Source organism: Syngnathoides biaculeatus, chromosome 18 (assembly GCF_019802595.1).
Source record: "Syngnathoides biaculeatus isolate LvHL_M chromosome 18, ASM1980259v1, whole genome shotgun sequence".
NCBI classification, from domain to species: domain Eukaryota; kingdom Metazoa; phylum Chordata; class Actinopteri; order Syngnathiformes; family Syngnathidae; genus Syngnathoides; species Syngnathoides biaculeatus.
In genome coordinates this window covers 5,697,109-5,714,386 of record NC_084657.1, presented here as the reverse complement: position 1 = coordinate 5,714,386, position 17,278 = coordinate 5,697,109, and the positions used below count along the sequence as shown (strand labels likewise).

The following is a 17,278-nucleotide window of genomic DNA, read 5'->3' as shown; positions in this document are numbered from 1 at the left end:
AAAAATGTGAGGATAAGCGGCTCAGAAAATGGATGGTTGGACTTGTTGCGCAGTTTACAGACAGGTGACCCTCTAGTCCAATTAGAGTGCACTGGCCGTAATTGCGTCATCTTTATGCGACGGCCCAAATGCAATCGTGCAGTTAGAGGTTGTTGCAAATGGAAGAGTCGACAAAGGGTGCAATGATCACATCTTAGTAAGTAACACAGTTGAACTTTCTTACTACTTAGCAACTGTGCCACAAGCGTGTTTTCGGCAAGACGTACTGACATGGTTGGTAAAGTTAGCCGGCTAATGCTATCGCGCATAATTGGGCCCTGTTTAATTTGAGAGTAGTCGGTGTTGTTTTGGTCAGTGACGTCAAACTAAGCGTTGACACCTGAATCTTTCATACTCGCTCTCGTGGAAAGCAGCCAGTTGTCCGTTTGGTTTATTAACACGACGTTTGCTTCATTAATAGGATACGGTTTACTCAAGTAAAGCCATGGCTTCCCGGCGGGCAGGTTACATGAGCAGCGTGGATTCTCCTTCGCCAAATAGTGGCAACCGGAAGACGAGTATCAACATTCCTGACAGGCCAGGGGTAGAATCCTGCTACGACCGCAAACCAGACAAGGTTGTATATGGCAGTGTGAGTGTAACATCGCTGAAGTCGCGTCTCGCACCGACCATTCAAACTGCCATGTCGGCTGCAGTTGATACTCTCCTATGCGAAGTGGTGCTTGTGCTCAATGAAACTCACCAAGAGTTGCTGCACAAGGAACAAGAGAATGAGAGGCTCAAAGTGCGCCTGGAGGTGTCAGAGAGGGAGTTGAAGACGATGCACGATTGTCTGTGCAGTGCTCAGAAGCTCATAGACCAGCTTCAAATCTCATACACTGGCCCCCACAACATCGGGCAGTCGGTTTTTACTCCGAATTCACTGTCCTCCATGGCGGCTGGCATCAACCGGGGCCATCAGAACACTCGAAACGTGAACGGGGCTGCCATCGACTTGGGTCTCGGTGGTTCTGCGGATGACTCGCTTCAAGGATTTGAGCCAAGAGATGACTACAAGATATGCCAGCTGTCTATTCAACCAGATGGTTCTGTGACCAACCATACTTTGGACTCCTTTGAAACAGACGCGTCTCACATGTGTACGGATGCCAACAGACCAGGTAAAAACACTGCATGCTACAGTGAAAACTCCACGTCATTTTTTTCCCCCTATGAAAGATGTGGCTCAAAAGTAGGGAGAAAAAAAAAAAAACCTCATCATGGATGATGCCACAAGTGATAACGTTAAGCAGTGGAATGTGTTACCCCACAACCACAATATTTGCTCTGTTTTTGATTTGTTTGTGTAGAGTTACGAGTGACAGCAATACATTTAATTTACATGTCTGTGGTGGGAATCGTCTTTTTTTTATTTTTGTTTTTTTCCAATATTTAGTTTTTGGATTTGATATTTTCAAATTTAAACAACTTACAAGTAAGTCAGTGTCAAGCAATGGATAATAACTCAAGTAATTTATTTACTAAAATATTTCAAAGCCAGTCCTAATTTTTCCATGTGAAGTTACTGCAGTGGCTTGCACCTATCTGTTTTCAAAATGAATTGACCTTAAGGTGGCTAGCCAGGAGGAGTATGTAAGAGACAAAAAATGTCCAAAGTTTGGGATCATTTAACACTGAAGAAGGAAAATAAAGATAACGCAATTTACATGATAGCCAACACCGGTGTACTTAGGGTTTTAAGAAAACAAACATGTAATAAGCATATTCTTACAACTCACGCCGCATCACTCACCATGCAGACTGGCCGACAGGCTAGCCAATTAACTGCCTGCTAACGCCACACGTATTTGACACCCATGTCACTCACCAGGCTTGGATCTTTTAAAGCCATACACATTCAAAGTCACAATTACTACGGTGGAACAGGAGGATGGTGATCTCAAGTGGGCAAAAAAAAAAATACCTGCCACAAACACATTCTTGTTTAATAATATAAAATTTGTGTTTATCTTGTTCATAGAATATTATAAAAATACTCAATTGCTGCGTCTCTCATTAGGTTTCAGTGGAAAGTACATCTTTCTCGTTGTTTTCCAGCTCATGTATGTTTCATGCTATTTCTGCTTCAGAAGAGAGGCCATCTCAGGGACCGGGTGAAGCTGCCAGCTTTGAGATCAAAGTGGAGCAGGGACAAACTTCAAACTCCAGTCAAAACAACAGGAAGGACACAGTTGGCGATGGAGAACAGTCAACCCAGACCATGGGTGATCTCGGTTATGTTCAGGTTGGAGAAGGAGGAAGTTCCCAGCGTACCTTCACCCACACTCTGCTCCACCAGAGGGCTGCTCGAGAATGCACCAGTGCCCTGCAGCAGCGACTTCTTGATGGGCAAAAGCCGCCGGTGCGGACTTCTGGACCCGGAAGAGGTCACAGTGTTTCACCAGGTAGAGCGGGAGACTCAGCTGGACCTTCGGGTGCCGAGGCGCCCGTTGAGCCTTCCGAAGATCGTCCTCATCACTGTTTAGAGTGTGGAAAGACCTTCCGTCTGATTTCCAGCCTGAAGAAGCACATCCGCATTCACACGGGAGAGAAGCCGTACCCATGCAGCGTGTGCGGCCGCTGTTTCCGCGAGTCGGGCGCCCTCAAGACACACCTGCGAATACACACTGGGGAAAAGCCGTACTCATGCTCAGAGTGCGGCAACTGCTTCCGCCACTTAGACGGCCTGCGCAAACACCGGCGCACGCACACCGGAGAGAAGCCGTACGTGTGCGCCATCTGCGGGAAGCGTCTGAGCCGCCTGCAGCACCTCAAGCATCACCAGCTCATTCACACGGGCGAGAGGCCGTGCTGCTGCCCCTTTTGCAACCGCAGCTTCAAGGAGCCCGCCGCACTTCGCAAGCACATACGGACACACCCGGAGGACGGTGGCCACATGGCGATCGGTGCCACGGACGAAGCTGAACCCGACCCGATCGATGACATGAACAACCTTCACCCTGCGGCTCCGTCCCCGCAGCTGAGGTTCGGGGAGTGGGGAGCAGAAGAGGAGGACAACTCAGTTGTTGACTCTGTGTAGAGAGCTAAACAATGGTGGAGCACTCACAGACCCAAAAGGGGGCCCAAGGGGGACATGGTTGTAAATACAATGGAACAAAAAAAATGGACAAGGCATGGTGGTGACTAGTTAGTATATCTGCCTCACAGTCCCAAATCCCAGCCCCCACTTGGGTGGAGTTTGCTTGTTCTCCCCGTGCCTGTGTGGGTTTTCTACGGGCGGTCCGGTTCCCCCCTCCCAAATACATGCACGGTAAAGTTGACTGTAAATTATTTGCAGGTCTGATTGTGAGTTTAAATGGTTGTTTATAAGTGCTCTGCAATTGGCTGGGGACCACTTCAAGGTGTACCGCGCCACTTACCCACAGTCGGCTGTGACGGGCTCCAGCACGCTTGTGACCCAAGTGAGGATAAGCGATATAATGGATACAAGCAAAATGGGACCGTTCAATTTGGCATTACAGGTTTTTGCCACCAAGAAAGTCATTATGAAAATGCACTAACAGGCCAAAGCAGCAGGTGGCTCTCTTAAACAGTAAAGTCATGTAAGCCAGTCAAATCCTGAAATGCCAGCTTTTGTTTTTTTATTTTTATTTTTTATTTTGGACAATAGTACCTTGAGGGAAAGGGGAATTACTGGCAACTGATTGGCATTACAATAAATAATAAACAACCATCCATTAATGTTTTATTGCGCCTGTCTTCATTATGCTTGCAGCTAAACTGGGTCCAATCCACACTGACTTTGTTGACAGTTGGGGTTCCACGCCCTGAAGTGGTTGCTGAGCAAAGCAAACACAAACTATTGATTTCACCATCTAAGTCAAAAAGACATCATCAATGAGATTGTGTGTGTGGGGGGGAGGAGTATGAACACTTCAGAAGATGCTTGTGCATGAATGTTTTTTAGAGAAACTTTTCTGGTTTTAGTCTTTGGTATTAATAGTTTGCATGAAGTTCATCCAATGCCGTACGTAAATGTGTTAGTCTGCTTCCAAGCAATTTGACCAAACTGTTGAGGCTATTTAGGAAAGTGCCTTGATTTAAAAATGTTAAGTGGGTCCAAATCGGCAAACATTGTCTCCATGAAGTCATTCTTGGATATTGTTTATCCAACAATTGTGAACACAAATACAAAGTGATTTCAAATATAGAATTACTTATAGCTAAACAGGGTACTTGAGTCATTGTCTATCACTCAATTTAAATCATCAGCCACCACATTAGGCGCACAAAATAAAAGCATCGGTTCTGAGCAAATGACGAAGAGGCAAAATAATGTAAACAGAATAGCCAAAAGTTTTTCTGCTACATTTTCAAGAGTTACAATGTTTGTAAATAATTTTACCATTTTTGTCAAATAGAGGTTGCTTTTGATGTAAATCCTTTTTTATTTTTTTTTATTTTTATTTTTTTTTATTTTTTTTTTTACTTACAACTACTAATCTTTACCTCATGATGTAAATCTTAATTTATTTTCCTCCTAGTTGTATTCTGAATAATCTCTGCAGCCTTCAATTTAAAAAAAATGTAATACAGTACAGGTACATGTTTTCATGTATGCTGTATTTTAAGCACCTGCTATTTAAACTAAGTACTGTATAGCTTCATGGGAAATGGTCTAAATGTGAAATGTTTGTTGTTGTATACCCACAATATGGTTTGGTAGTTTTGTTAATGCTGTAGTTTTTTCTTAAATGACATTAAAGGAGGCCTTTGCATGTACCTTTAAGATCAAAACAAGAAGGCATATTTCAATGTGACGTTTCTATGCTTCTGCATTTAAACTGCAAGTCTATCCTCCATTACCTGTTTAATGTGCTGGAAATGTTCCTGTACGAAAAGGCCTTATTTGTATTTAAACTTTTTGGCAAAACAATTTTGACTTAGTGTTTTTTTTTTTTTTTTTAGGTTGCATCATGGTTTTTTTTTGTGTGTCTACCAAATATATGATCTCTGCATGCCATCTTTCATTTCCTTGTCACCTTCCTGCAGAGCGGTCACCGTCTCATACAGCAAAGAAAAGACATTTGAGTCTGAGAGGTGCACACTAAAGAAGATCTCCTGAAACTAAGAATCATTATTCATGCCCATTCATTTTTGCACTACTCGTAAAAAGTTGGGGATATAAGCTTCTGAGGAATGAAGTACAATACAACCTACAAAAATTTAAATATCACACAGCCATAAGTCTTCAGACCCGTTGCTCAATATGTAGTAGAAGTATCCGTTAGAGCTAGTATAGCTATGATTTCTTTTGGGGAATGATGCAACAACATTTTCAGGTCTCCAGGATCATAATTGGGTTTAGATCAGGGCTCTCGCTGGGCCATTCAAGAACAGTCACAGAGTTGTTCTGAAGCCACCCCTTAGGCATTTTAGCTGGTCATTGTCTTGTTTGATGGTGAACTTTAAGCCCAGTCTGAGATCCTGAGCACTCTGGAGAAGGTTTTCGTTGAGGAGATCCCTGTACTCAGCTGCATTCATCTTTCCTTCGCTTTCAACCAGTTGTCCTGTCCCTGCAACTGGAAACCCCCCACCACATGATGGTGACACCAGCATGCTTCATTGTCGGGACCGTATCGAACAGTGCTTGGTTTTCTCCACACGGCCAGGAATTCTAGCATGGTCTCATCAGACTCGAGAGTCTCATTTCTCACCATCTTTGAGTTTTTCAGGTGGTTTTTTTTCCTTAGCAAACTCCATGTGGGCTTTCATGTGTCTCTCACTGGGGAGAGGCATCCGTCGGGCCACTGCTGTAAATCCCTGACATGTGGAGGACTGGAGTGATAGTTGACTTTCTAGAACTTTCAACTCTATATCTGGAGCTCAGCCACAGTGATTTTTGGGTTCTTCTGTACCTCTTTCACCGCAGTTCTTCTGCTCGGTTTGGCCAGATGGCCAGCTCAAGGAAGGGTTCTAGTCGTCCCAAACATCTTGAATTTAAGGGTTATCGGGGCCATGGTGCTCTTTTGAGTCTTAAGTGCCGCAGAATTTATTTATTTTTTGGTAACTTGGGCAGGTCTGTGCCTTGTATCTTCTCGCTCTTCAGGCAGTTCCTTTGACCTCATGATTGTCATTTGCTCTGACATGCACCGGAGCTCTAAGGTCTTATGTTGACAGGTGAGAGGCTTTCCTAATCAAGTACAATCAGTACAATCAAACACAGCTGGACTTTAATGATGTAAAACCATCCCAACAATGATCAGAAGAAATGGACAGCACCTGACTTGAATGTGAAGCGTCATAGCAAAGGGTCTGAATACTTAGGGTTGTGTGATGTTTCAGTTTTTCTTTTTTAACAAATCATGACGAGAGAGCGAAACAGCACAACCAATGGCTAGATTTATTATACAAATAGTGGAAAATAGAGTAAATAATGTGACAACGCCAAAGGAATCCACGATACAGCGGGATTGTGATCGGTGAACCGTGACATAGCGGCAGATTGCTGTCACTCAACTCTTTGTGAGCACTGTTGACTTTCGACTATTTTTTTCCCCTTTCCTCCACATTACCATCTGCTGGATGTAGTGATGCACTGGCCCACTTTCCATGAATTCAAAATCACCAATAGGGAGGAATGACATCAGCTGGGATCGACCCAAACCAGGATAAACGCTGTTGAAAATGGATGGACATCAACTGCCAACCAGCGTTCAATTTGAGGCTCGATTCCCCAGTCTCACTTGAAACGTAAGTTTGTTTTTGTGATCCCTTGCAAAGTCGTCAGCCAGTTAAAGACGTGGCTGTCCAATACTCGTATGAAATGACAGCAACTCTTGCTTTCTCTCGCGATCTCATTGCATCAGTGCTGTACTGCTGCCAGACAGATGGCGGCTGCCTCTGGACACACCCCCACACGGATCCCAAATAACACTTTAAGTAATGACATCTGGCCGCGCGCACGCAAACTGCCGATGTGTTCATTTGGCGCGATTAAAAGCTACATTTAAAACGTGTCAGCTCGGATGGGCTGCAACTCACCCGTGACCCTTAATCAGGGTCAGGCGTAGTCCTTTTCCTCATTAAAGGCACAGGTGAGACCAGCAGTGTGGTCAGGCCTATTTTATGGGGGCTTCAACCACCCCTTAAATACGATCATAAAACCCCTCAAAAAGTATTGGAACGGCAATGACTGTGTTTTTGTGGTGTACTGAAGACATTTGGGTTTTAGATTAAAAGACGAATATGAGACAAAGTTCAGAGTAGCATGGTATTTACATCTAGATGTGTCAAACAAATTATGACGGAGGAAATTTAGTTTGAAGCCACCCGCTTTTTTAGTGAGCAAAATTATTGGAACAGACATTATGAGATTAATTGAACGTGAAAATTGAATTTTTTTTTTTTTTTTTTGCATCACCCTTACTTGGAATGACGGCATCAAGCCTGCGACCCATTTGCCTTCACCACATTGTTGCATTCTTCATTTGAAACTCAACTGCAATCTCTTTAAGTTGTTTTTTTTTTCCGTGGGTTTCTCCCTTCAGTGTCCTCTTCAAGAGGTAAAATATACGCTCTATTGGCTTAAGGTCCAGTGATTGACTTGGCCAGTCTTAGAACTTCCACTCTATCCCATGAAGCTTCTCCTGATGAGTTTGGATGTATTTTTCAGTAGATTGCCAGACTAAATGGTTTGACCTCACTTTCTGGACCTTGATACGGAATAACGACCGTCGTACTTGGCTACAACAACAACAAAATGGTTTGGTGGACTTCAGAATTCATTCCGCTGCTACCATCATGAGTTAGATCCTCAATAAAGACTAGTGAGCATGTTCCAGAACCAGCCATGCAAACCCAAGCCATGACGCTACTTCTGCTGTGCTTCACGGGTTACGTTGTGTCTTTTGAATCACAAGCAGATACTTTGGCATTACCATCACTTTGGTATCGGTGAATCTTGGTCTCGTCACTCTAGAAAACTTTGGTCCAAAACTTGTGGGAGGAAACCGGAGTGCGTGGAGAAAACCCACACAGGAACAGGCAAAACATGCAAACTCCACACGGATGAGGAAGGGATTTGAACCCCGGTCCTCACAACTGTGAGGCAGATGCCCCAACTGTCATCCACTATTCTACCTGATATTAACTCCTCGAAGGGAAATTATTCTCTGTAATTTTTTGTTTATTGAAAAAAGGGTAGATGACTGAACATATGTCTGCTTCACAGTTCCGACAACCCGGGTTCAAATCCGGGATCACCTACGTGGAGTTTACATGTTCTGCCCGTGCCTCTGTGGGTTTTCTCCAGGTACTCCGATTTCTTCCCACATCCCCCAAAACATACATCCTAGGTAAAATGAAGACTCTGAATTGCCCGTAGGTGTGAATGCTTGTTTGTTTATCTGTGCCCTGTGATTGGCTGGCAGCCTCTCTTTGGGCTGGGCTGCGATAGGCTCCAGCACGCCTGCGACCTTAGTGAGGATTAGTGGTACAGAAGCTGCATGAATGATGAATGGATGAAAATAATTGGTGTGTCTGACTTTGTGGCAACACAGTGACATTTTTTCCCTCAGACAGTAACAATATGTACTTTTTTTTTTTTTTTTGGTGGTACTTCAGTAATTATGGTACGTCAACCTGGCTAACGATACAGAATGAACAAAATTATCGCGAGATGGCGACCAAAACGTTTTCGGCTCAAGGAGTGTACCTGATTAGTTGTGTTTTTCTAAAAACTGTATCAATTTGAAATGAAAATGATACTTTGATATACTGTGTACATTGTGTTTATTTTTTGGGCCTATGTGTCTTGGCTGTTAATGACAGCAAAGAAAGATGTTGGAGCAGCCTGTGAACTACATGGAGTCATTTCCTCAGCGCCTGGAAAGTAAACAGTCATTTTTTTTTGGGAGAGGAAGTGACTAACTCCTTCTCTCTCTCTCTCTCTCTCTCTCTCTCTCTCTCTCTCTCTCTCTCTCTCGCTCTCATTGTCTCACTTTCCCTTGCTGACCACATGACACCAAATACCACCTTCCTCCCTTTGGGACCACAGTGGACGTCCATTCCAGACACACTTGACTTTTCCCAGGCTGGAGAGTCATGCTTGTAGTCAGTTAAAGCGGGGGGTGGTGCTCTAGACTAAGTGTTGCGTCACTGAGCTAACTTACTTGGATGTGTCTATTTTATTTATGGTGAAATGCTGCAGGACTTATTGTTTGCTCGTGACGAATACGAAGGATTGATGAAATAAGGCCACCTGCACTCGCTGCTAAAACCGGATTGTCGTTTCATTAGATATGCCTGCACACTGTTTCAATGTTGGAATTGTAAATAACAACTAGGGATGCTTAAGATATTAGGGAAAAACACACATTGATGATATTATGTTTATTGATAATATCCATGGATTTTCTGTGGTTGTACTCCTCATTGAGATCAGGGGTGAGCTGGAGTCTATCCAAACTGACTTTGGGCGAGAGGCAGGATCATCGTGGGCTTTCACAAGGGGACGTAGCTTCAGACAGACAACCATTTACCCGCAATCACATCTATTGACATTTTAGTCCTAATTTAACCTAACGTCCATGTTTTCGGAACTTTGGGAGGAAATTGGAGTGCCTTAACAAAACGCATACAAGTGTGGGGAGGCTGCAACTGAAGCAGATGTGCGAGACAACACGCCCATGATTAATATTAGTCTAATATTTGCGTAGTAAAAGGAAGAAAAATTAAGAATTAATTTAAGACGAAGTTTGATTCGTAATAGGTTACATAAAAAAAAATGTCTACTGGTACTGCATTGCAGATAACGCATTGTATTCCAGATCTCCATTTTCCATACAGTTGTATGGAAATGTATTATTCTCTAAACAAATACTTATCTGGAATTATGTTATATGAATGAATGTAGTTGTTTATGTGGATAAACGCTAGTCTACATATTTGTTAGCTTACTTACGGAACATATTACTGTATATGACAAAATGTATCAGATCAGTGCTGGTCAGTCTTCCTTTTTTAAGTGTTGAGCAAGCACTCTTGTTGCTATCGTTTGGATATGACACGTACATGATGCAGTATTGGCCTATGAATATTTGGTTCTATTTCCAGAATGACACGCGCAGCCGGAATGGAGCTCGGGTTGAAACGGGGCCTGTGGTGAGTTCATAGCTTGCACGGGACTTTGGAGGAGGGAAGTCGGGGGGAAGAAGTGGCTGACTAGCCCAACTCCAAAGCACTTTCAGCTTCAGTCCCGCACCGCCTGCCTGGCCTGCTGCCAGTCCTTCTCCACGGAGGGCTGGCTCACTTCTCCTCCTCCTTCTCTCCTCCCTTTCCTTCCCTCCATTCGCGCACTCTCGGGAAGCAACAGGCGAAGAAGGCAGAGAGGAGGACAAGCAGGGAGAACTTTTTCGGCGGACCTTCCAACCATGCCGAACTCGTCACTTTTGCGGATGGATCACCGAAGCATACCCGAGGAGTGATTTTAGGAGGCGAAAAAACCAAACCGAACCAAAACAAAACACAAGGAGGTTCTCGTCGTCAATCGGCAAACAAAGCGGACAGCCTCCGGCTGGTGGTTTCATGTGTCCGGCTGCGTGAGGGGTGGGGGGGCACCGGAGGATGCCACGATGCCCTCGCTGATCTGCCGCGTGCTTCTCCTGTGGCTCAGCGTGCACAGGCTGGCGCGGTGCACGGAACGCTCGGCCACGCGCGAGCGCTTCAAGGTGGTCATCGCGCCGGTCATCTGCAAGCGGATCTGCCTCAAGGGTCAGTGCCAGGACCGCTGCGAGCAGGGCAACAACACCACGCTCATCGCGGAGAACGGCCAGGGGGCGGACACTCTCATCGGCCAGGGCTTCAGGGTCGGTGAGTGACATTGCGAGCAAGATATAATTAGGCTGCCGGAATCGACGCTCAGTGGCGCTCGGATGACTTCAGTTTGGTTTTAGATGTGCATCTGTTCATAACACATCAGGGTGTGAAATTTTTTTTAAGCCTGGCTAGAGTAGCACTAAAGTAAGATGGAGTAAAGGACTGCTGTTACTAGAGATGTGACTGTGGACCACCCCACCCCCCAAAATGAAAAAAAAAAAAAAAAAAAAAAAAAAAAAAAAAAAAACCCAGCTCCTCCAAATAATTAAGACATATTAGTTGAAAAATGTTACTCAAGTACTCAGTCACTGGTCAGTAATTTATCTTTTAAGGAGCACATCAGCTAGACAAACACAAAATAGGAAAATGCGAATTCATATATTGCACATGCGTGGCACGGTGGTCTACTTGTTACCACATCTGCCTCACAGTTCTGAAGACCAGGGTTCAAATCCTGGCTCTGCCTGTGTGGACTTTGCATCTTCTCCCCGTGCCTAGGTGGGTTTTCTTCGGGCACTCTGGTTTCCTCCCGTATCCCAAAAAAATTGGACACTCTAAATTGCCCCTTGCTGTGATAGTGAGCGCAAGTGTTGTCTGCCCCTCTGTGCCCTGCGATTGGCTGGTAACCAGTTCAGGGTGTACATTGCACTGTGCATGATGACAGCTGAGATAGGCTGCAGCACTCCCGCGACCCTTATGAGGATAAGTGGCTCAGAAAATGGATGGACGGACATTTCAATCTGTACCTCCCCTCTCCGGTGATGTTGGCTGTCATAGGCTCCAGCACACCTCTGATCCTTGTGAGGATATGCAATATGAAAAATGACTGAATATATTGCACCCAAAGTATAAAACCTATTACATAAGTACCACCAAAACCAGATCTTACCTCTCCAAGCACCAGCATGATCAGTTTTGTTACATTACATAATAAACCTTAATGCCCTACTATGCTCCATAAATGTTCCATAAATATGAGGCATTGTAAAGTGTAATACTACAGGATAAACATTCTATTATTTTCAAGAGCAAAAGAATATTTTTTTTTTGGGGGGGGGGAATAAGGGGCATGATATTATAATTTAATTTAATAAAAAGTATTTCTTAAATTCACTTGTTAAAATATGACTTTCATACATTTTCAGTTAATAATATTGCAATATTATTAATTCTATTTTGCAAAAATGTGATGTTATTCAAGTAGCATGGTGGTTCAGCTGGTAAAACATTGGCCTCACAGTTCTGAGGTCCTGGGTTCAATCCCGGACCCGCCTGTGTGGAGTTGTATGTTCTCCCCGTGCCTGGGTGGGTTTCCTCCGGGCACTCTGGTTTCCTCCCACATTCCAAAAACATGCAAGGTTAATTGGACACTCTAAATTGCCCCAAGGTGTGTTTGTGAGTGCGACTAACTGTCTCTCTGTGCCCTGCGATTGGCTGGCAACCAGTTCAGTGTGTACCCCGCCTCCTGCCCGTTGACAGCTGAGATAGGCTCCAGCACTCCCCGCAACACTCGTGAGGATTAGCGGCTAAGAAAATTGATGGATAGAAGGATAATATTATTCATGCGGCATGGTGAACGATTGGGTAGAGCATCTGCATTACGGTTCTGAGGACTGGCGTTCAAATCCTGATCGCACCTGTGTCAAGTTTGCATTTTCTCCCCGTGCCTGCATGTTTAATCCGGTTTCTTCCCACATCCCTTATTGGAGACTTTAAATTGCCACTAGGTGTAATTGTGAGTGTGAATGGTGGCTTGCTTCTATGTGCCGTGCCATTGCCCGGCAAGCAGTTCAGATTCTACCCCACCTCCTGCCTAATGATAGCTGTGATAGGCCCCAGCCCTCCTGCGACCTTTGTGAGGATAAGCAGCTCAGATAATGGCAGGATGGATGATGAAATTATTTATGTAAGATGACAGCTTTTTATCTCTGCAAAATATTTCTGTGTTCTTGTGATGATTACAGGTTTTTTGCTTGGAAAAAAAAATACAACTTTATCCCTCTTATGTTTAATCTTTTCTCCCAAAATATGGATTTGTCATAAAAAAGACTGGTTTTTAACCCCAGAATAGGCAACCTTTTTATTGCTATGTCATTTTGGGATTCACATGATAATTATGTTGAAGTGGGTGAGAGGCAGTCCAATTCAGCACTTGTAAATTATTGAAGTCAGTTATTGACTTTTTAAAAGGCACAATCATTGATACAGTTCATGAATTGGATCTTTTCTGCAGCTGTATCTTATGCTGTGGCTGGTCAGTGTAGCTTTAACTTTGGAAATCCCTGTTTTCTTTCATTTAACTTTTTAAAGTAATCTAAATTGTACATACATACAAATATAAAGTAAGATGTCACCGTCCGAGTTTAAGTAATGTTATTAGTGTGTTGACAAAACTTACTGCGGGGCACTTTAAGAGACAAACGCCTTTTGTTCGAGAGATTTCATTAAACCAGCATAAAAATGGGCCTTAAAAGCGCCAGGTGATTAACATGATTATTACATAACAATTAATTACCTGCACAATCTTGTTACATGCAATACAAGAGCTGTATCGAAAACCTTATTCGTGTGGTTGGGATTGGGGAACAGTACTGTAATGTAGGGAGCACGGATCCTTTTAGCTGCAGTACATTGCATGTGTATTTTTGTTTAATATTCTTGAAAATATTTTGGATCGATATACTGATAAGAAGAATTATGTTCTAACCAAAAGAATAAAAACACTGAACTTTACTGTCCTTCTTTAGACCGCAAACTAGTTTAGACTGAATCATCAGCGCCTTTTGTGGTTACAGACCAATGTTTATGGCCTCAGTGTCAAGGGTGTCAAACTCATTTTTGTCACGGGCCACATTATACCTTCAGTTTCCCTCAGATGGCCATTATGACTGTGAAACCACAGAAATCTTTAATCGTCTCATTATAGTTATACACAAAGTTTATACATTTGTTTTGGAGTCAGAAATCGAGGGGAGTGAGTTTTTCAACTATTGTATGTTGGATAACACACACAAAAAAATGCATGGAATATTTCAACCTCATCATTTATGACATATGACAATTGAAGGATCATGGAGGTTGACACATGGTTTGCCTTTCCTGGCCACATAAAATGATATGGCGGGCCGGATCCTAACCCTCAGTGCTTGAGTTTGACACCTGTGCCTCAGTTGCTTCAAGATTGGTCGAGCAATTACAATCGATAAATGGAATTCCTAACAGTTAATTATTTGATGTAGCGATTTTTATGCTTGTACATACATTTCAATTGAGCTCTTATGTTCAATTAGGCACCTCAAGCATGATACAACTATAACGACAATTGGGCTGAAGTTGAATAATTCCCCCCCATTATTAGATTTTTTTAAAAATATTAGCTTATGATTATGATGTGGAGTTGTGTGTATTATATTAAAATTGATTTTTTTTTCCCCTCACTAAACTGCTTGGGAAATGGTCGACCCAAAAATTGCAAATTTGTTAAAGGATTCTGATGACAAATCCTTATGAGCATGGTCAAGACCAGTCGAACCACTGACTCTGCAATTGTGGCATGAAATAGAACGATAGCTGTTGTACGGCACAGTATATCAGGTTTGAAAAAAACCCTTCAAGCAAAAATTAAAAAACAATTGCTTGTAACCCACTTAGAGTTGTTGCTTTCAGTGTTAAAGTAAAACACATGATGTTCTCTCCTCTTTTAAAGAAAAAAAAAATCTGCTACAGTTTTGCCACTTTTGCTGACGAGTGACATTTAGACCAAATTGATCAAGAAAAAAAACAAAGTATTAGGAGGTGGAGTTCCCGCCACTGCGTCATGCCTCCCTGGAAAAAATGTTCCCATATCGCACTGTAATTACTGAGCCAAGGCCCATTACATGGCGCATAAATGCACTCTTAGATCTATACTTTCCTCCTCGTGAGTGGAGCAGCGTCTGGTTGGCGTGACTGAGTAAGTCTTTTCTCCACTCCATCGCATCAAATGTGGCCAGACGTGGAGCCTCGTTGTCTACTTGTACTTGTCCTGCCCACAACAGACCTCAATCCTTATTGTAGAAAAAGGAAGTGACGCTGTTCAGTCGTCTCAGAATGTTCAGTAGATCAGATAAAAGGTTGAGCCGTGACTGATAAACACGGTCAAAGGTAGCAGATGGTAACCATCACTCACTGTGTTCTTTTATTCTGGCGTGGTAATAAAATAGTCTAATATTGCAGTAAAATAAATACAAGACTGACATATTGAGTGACAAAGAAATTTGCCCTGAGAATTTGTATCTATGTATTCCCTTCCCTCCATCTGTGGAAGTCATTAGAAAGTGAACCTTTTGTTTCCATTACTGTATATACTGCTGAAAGTAGAACTTCTTTGACTCCCTTTAAAATAAGCAGTGTGTATTCAAGGTCATCTTACAGAAAATGAGGGACAATAAATTTTAGCTGGTGAAGTCTCCTTTCATTCCATGTCAAAAATCCCAAATTGTTTGTCTTTACCCCTTGCGTAAATCATGTGACGACCCGAAGAAGCCCGTGCATTTTTATACATGACAGTCCATCAATTACATGCTGCTTACGCTTGGAAAACATGTATTCTCAGATAAGCTATAAAACATTAAAATGCATTTGGAATCTATTACAAATGCAGGACTTTTTTCTGAACAGTAGAACTTCTAAAGCGGGAGGTTGGTTGTATGCTATTTGTTTGGATGTGGATTTACATTTCCCTCAGGCGAATAGAAAATCTGGAGTGGGGTCATGCTGTTGCCATCATAAAACCCTTTACTGTTAGGCAATGTGTCGGGTAACTTTTTAACTTTTATGCACATATAAAAACAAGTTGACCACTGCATCATATGTTATAGACAGTGGATGTGAAAAGTATATATAGCCCTATTAAAATGGCAGACTTTTGTGATATAAATGAGATTTTTTTTTTCCTATTATTAATGACCTCAAATACATACAACTCAATAATTTAAAAAAATCAATTTCAGAGGTAAACACAATAAAAAAAATAATTAAATGCAATTAAAATAAAACAAACAATAAGAAATAACATACAAAAATATAAACCTGAAATAATTTGGTTGCACAGGTGTGCACACTCTCCTGTCGGTGGGACATGTGGCTGGGATTGGAAAATTCACACTAAATGATACTCAGCATGCACCCACCAACGTTTATAATGGCTTTAAAGAACCCTAAATTTCACATCTATATATGCACGATTCCCAGGATCAACCTCAAAGCAGGATCTGGTTCTTTGCCTTTGATCGTGGACAACCACTTTTCAACCATGCTGTAGCCTGTTGCAGCTCCCCCATACACATTTTGTAACCTTTGGAAAATGTTTACCAGTAGTAAACGGTAACAGACAGAAAGAGGACAGACCTGAATGAAATTTTTTTTGAATTTTTTTCAAGAAACCTTCAAAAGATAGGGAAATAGCAAACTCTATTAAATACTGTAATAATAACAATATAATACTATAATAAACATTTCCTCCCTAAAAATCAGTTATTAATCAGTTAAGTTTTGCTCATTACCTTTCGACGCCCCTTCGTACAGTCATGATTGCAATTTTCTTCTTTTCCATCACTTGGTACCCTTCTGTGATTTCCTCATTTATTTTTCTCTGACTTTAGGATTAAAATGGTACATCCTGGTGGAACAGTGACGCAAATGGAAGTAAATTAGTGCCACCAGGATTTGAATTTGAAATGCTACAGAAAACAGGATTTGAATTTGAAATTTTGTACAGTGATCACATTTTCAATAGTTGTATTTCAATGTAACTTTTCAATGTTAACAATGCAACTAGCTACAATACGCTGTCTAAAATTCCTCGTTTGTGCCACCAGGCAGGGTTACTTCAGGTCAGAACCAAACAGCCAGCCAATCCAATTACGCTTTCTTAGCATGTGACGTCACGTGACATGTGAGGATAAGCGGCTCAGAAAATGTATGGATGGATGGCTAGATCGGACATCCTTGAATTGTCTACCTGGTGCAAAAATAAGTCCATAAGTTAATAGTAACACATAAAAACCCTAGCTTGCACTCACTATTAACTTTGATGGCAAACTTCACAGTGTATGTTATTTTGATTGTTACTTTAAAGAATATAAACATTTATAACTTTTCCACCATCTGCAGATTAAATGATGGTGTTTTATTTCCGCTTTTCTGTATATAGTATAGTATAGTATAGCATAGTACTTGCATAGATGAAGAGAGTGAGTGTTCATCCCTCAGCAATTTTCATAATCAACTCAACAATTCCTTTATTCCTTGTCCAAAAGAACACTCTAGATTTACTAGTCTGTCTTAGAAATGAGCAGATTCATACATTCCCTCACTGGCGCCTCTCCTATTGATTTTGTTTGTCACATTTTGGAGCTTC

General features: G+C 42.2%; 2 protein-coding genes across 6 annotated transcripts in view; both read left to right on the top strand.

Annotated features, from left to right (window-relative positions):
* The first annotated feature begins 59 nt into the window (after positions 1–59).
* Positions 60–6,136, top strand: si:ch1073-224n8.1 (zinc finger protein 70). 2 transcript variants are annotated; one of them, XM_061803710.1, is made up of 3 exons: positions 60–196; positions 461–1,160; positions 2,133–6,136. In XM_061803710.1, exons 2-3 carry the CDS (start codon positions 485–487, stop codon positions 3,077–3,079), a joined length of 1,623 nt encoding a protein of 540 aa, XP_061659694.1. In that variant the 5' UTR covers positions 60–196; positions 461–484; the 3' UTR covers positions 3,080–6,136. The 2 variants fall into 2 exon arrangements, with proteins under 2 accessions (XP_061659694.1, XP_061659693.1); XM_061803709.1 differs by having other exon boundaries at positions 2,130–6,136.
* A 136-nt stretch (positions 6,137–6,272) lies between these two features.
* ltbp3 (latent transforming growth factor beta binding protein 3) overlaps positions 6,273–17,278 on the top strand; it is a 49,897-nt gene continuing 38,891 nt past the window's right edge. For 2 of the 4 annotated variants that reach the window (XM_061803113.1, XM_061803111.1), the window contains exons 1-2: positions 6,274–6,753; positions 10,117–10,872. In XM_061803113.1, the coding sequence (XP_061659097.1) occupies positions 10,635–10,872 (238 nt within the window). In that variant the 5' untranslated portion in view covers positions 6,274–6,753; positions 10,117–10,634. Of the gene's footprint in view, positions 6,754–10,116; positions 10,873–17,278 lie in introns of all 4 variants that reach the window. The other 2 variants (XM_061803112.1, XM_061803114.1) reach the window with 2 other exon arrangements.

Coding starts and splice junctions, on each gene's coding strand:
- si:ch1073-224n8.1 (XM_061803709.1), top strand. CDS start 485: ATGGCTTCCCGGCGGGCAGGTTACATGAGCAGCGTGGATTCTCCTTCG. Junction 1,161..2,129: donor TACGGATGCCAACAGACCAG/GTAAAAACACTG, acceptor TTTCTGCTTCAG/AAGAGAGGCCATCTCAGGGA.